The 2500-nt window shown below is 51.0% G+C and overlaps 1 protein-coding gene across 1 annotated transcript in view; it reads right to left on the reverse strand.

The window, feature by feature from the left end:
• Positions 1-168: 168 nt before the first annotated feature.
• Positions 169-2500, reverse strand: part of LOC125048204 (glycine-rich cell wall structural protein 1.8-like) — a 4076-nt gene continuing 1744 nt past the window's right edge. The window contains exons 2-3 of the mRNA XM_047646774.1: positions 588-2500; positions 169-475 (exon numbers count right to left, since the gene is read on the reverse strand). The exon at positions 588-2500 is cut by the window's right edge and continues 718 nt beyond it. Coding sequence (XP_047502730.1) covers positions 754-2500 — 1747 coding nt within the window. The 3' untranslated portion in view covers positions 169-475; positions 588-753. The remainder of the gene's footprint in view (positions 476-587) is intronic.

Genomic DNA, 2500 nt, shown 5'->3' on the forward strand with positions numbered 1-2500 from the left:
CAGAGCATCTTATGTCTCAAGAGATGTATAATGGGGAAAGTTGTGTCTGCAGCAAAAGTTAGCTATTGTCTATTTTGGAGGAGAATATAGTGTTCATGATTTGTACAAACAAATTTAAGAGATTTGTATTATCTTCTCTAACATGAGGATCTATAATAATAGCAAACGTTGTCTTATTTGCAATTGCTTATTATATGATAATCATACACTTCTAGGACATGCACTTTATTAACTAGTGTTACCTATAAACATGTTGCATAAACCACTTGTACTATTTCCTAGGAGGACTTCTTGTTCATGGTCATTGTCGTGAGCATCACATCTAGAGGGCTTTCAAATACCCTTTTCTTCAGGGCGGCCAAATTGTTCATTTACATACAAGAAGTTAGAAGATTCCTGGCATGGGATAGCTTCTGATGGTTCTACGCAAGTCAGCTGTTTCTGGTCGAAAACGGAGCCCTCACCACACATTAAGCTGTTAATTAGAAATATTTGTTAATTCATGATATTGTAATTTCAATAATAGAATATGGAATTTCATATCTGTTGTAAACAACATAAAAAAGTCTCCTGTATTAATAACATACCTGTATTGATAAGTTTCAATGGCACCATTGGAGAAGAGTGCAGGATAGCAGATATGGAAGATTCTGCAGGAGTTGTCCTGGTCAGCATAGTAACCATAAGGACGTTCAGCACAGGAGAAGGAAGTTGATATGTCTCCTAATAAAGCAGTGGCTCCTGCTGGGAGGTTCAGGGGCTCAAAGAATCCATCCACATACTGTAGGTCTTCAAAGCCTGAAAAAGATCCTGCATTCCAAGATTACTCAGGAATGAACCAACAGCATCACCAGCTCCAAATCCACTACCAGCACCTCCTTGGCTGACTCCAACTCCGAATCCGTTGCCAGTACCTACTTGGCCACCTCCAGCTCTGAATCTACCGCTAACACCTTGCTGGCTTCCAGCTCCTGCTCCGAATGCACTACCTGCTCCTATCTGTCTGCCTCCAGCGCCGAACCCACTGCCTGCACCTCCTCGGCTGCCTCCAGCACCGAATGTGCTGCCAACACCTTGTTGGCCACCAGCTCCTGTTCCGAACCCACTGCCAGTACTTCCCAGGCTGCCTCCAGCACCAAATCTGCTTCCTGCACCTTGTTGGCCACTAGCTCCTGTTCCAAACCCATTTCCAGAACCTCCTCGACTGCCTCCTGCACCTCCTTGGCTACCTCCAGCACCGAATCTACTGCCTGCACCTTGTTGGCTTCCAGCCCCTGATTCTGCACCTCCTCGACTTCCTCCAGTACCTCCTTGGCTGCCTCCTGCTCCAAATCTACTGCCACCACCTAGTTGGCCTCCAGCTCCTGCTCCGAACCCATTGCCAGCACCTCCTCTGCTGCCCCCTGCACCTCTTTGGTTTCCTCCAGCACCGAATCCACTGCCAGCACCTTGTTGGCCTCCAGTTCCTACTCCAAATCCACTGCCAGCACCTCCTTGGCTGCCTCCAGCTCCGAATCTGCTGCCTGCACCTTGTTGGCCTCCCTGGTTGCCTCCAGCTCCGAGTCTGCTGCCTGCACCTTGTTGGCCTCCAGCTCCTGGTCCAAATCCACTGCCAGCACCTCCTTGGCTGCCTGCAGCACCGAATCTACTGCCAGCACCTTGTTGGCCTCCCTGGTTGCCTCCAGCACCGAATCTACTGCCAGCACCTTGTTGGCCTCCAGCTCCTGATCCAAATCCAGTGCCAGCACCTCCTTGGCTGCCTCCAGCACCGAATCTACTGCCAGCACCTTGTTGGCCTCCCTGGTTGCCTCCAGCTCCGAGTCTGCTGCCTGCACCTTGTTGGCCTCCAGCTCCTGATCCAAATCCATTGCCAGCACCTCCCTGGTTGCCTCCAGCTCCGAATCTGCTGCCTGCACCTTGTTGGCTTCCAGTACCTGCTCCAAATCCACTGCCAGCACTTTGTTGGCTGCCTCCGGCACCAAATCTGCTGCCTGCACTTTGTTGGCCTCTTGTACCTGCTCCAAATCCACTGCCAGAACCTCCATTGTTGCCTCCAGCTCCAGATCTACTTCCAGCACCTTGTTGATCTCCAGCACCTGCTCTAAATCCACTGCTTCCTGTGCCGAATCCACTGCCAGACCCTCCCTGGCTGCTTCCAGTTCCGAATCTACTGCCAGCTCCTTGTTGGCCTCCAGCTCCTGGTCCAAATCCACTGCCAGCACCTCCTTGGTTACTTCCAGCTCCAAATCTACTGCCAGTTCCTTGCTGGCCTCCTATTCCTGCTCCAAATCCACTGCCAGCACCTCCTCGGCTGCCTCCAGCTCCTGCTTGGAAAGTACTGCCAGTACCTCCCTGCTGACCTACTCCAAATCCGCTGCCAGTTCCTCTTTGGCTGGTTCCAGCTCCAAATGCACTACCAATACTTCCCTGGCTACTTCCAGCTCCTGCTGTGAATGGACTGCCAGAACTTTGTTGGCGGCCTCCAATTGCACCTCCAAAT

Source organism: Penaeus chinensis, chromosome 43, assembly GCF_019202785.1.
Source record: "Penaeus chinensis breed Huanghai No. 1 chromosome 43, ASM1920278v2, whole genome shotgun sequence".
NCBI lineage: Eukaryota > Metazoa > Arthropoda > Malacostraca > Decapoda > Penaeidae > Penaeus > Penaeus chinensis.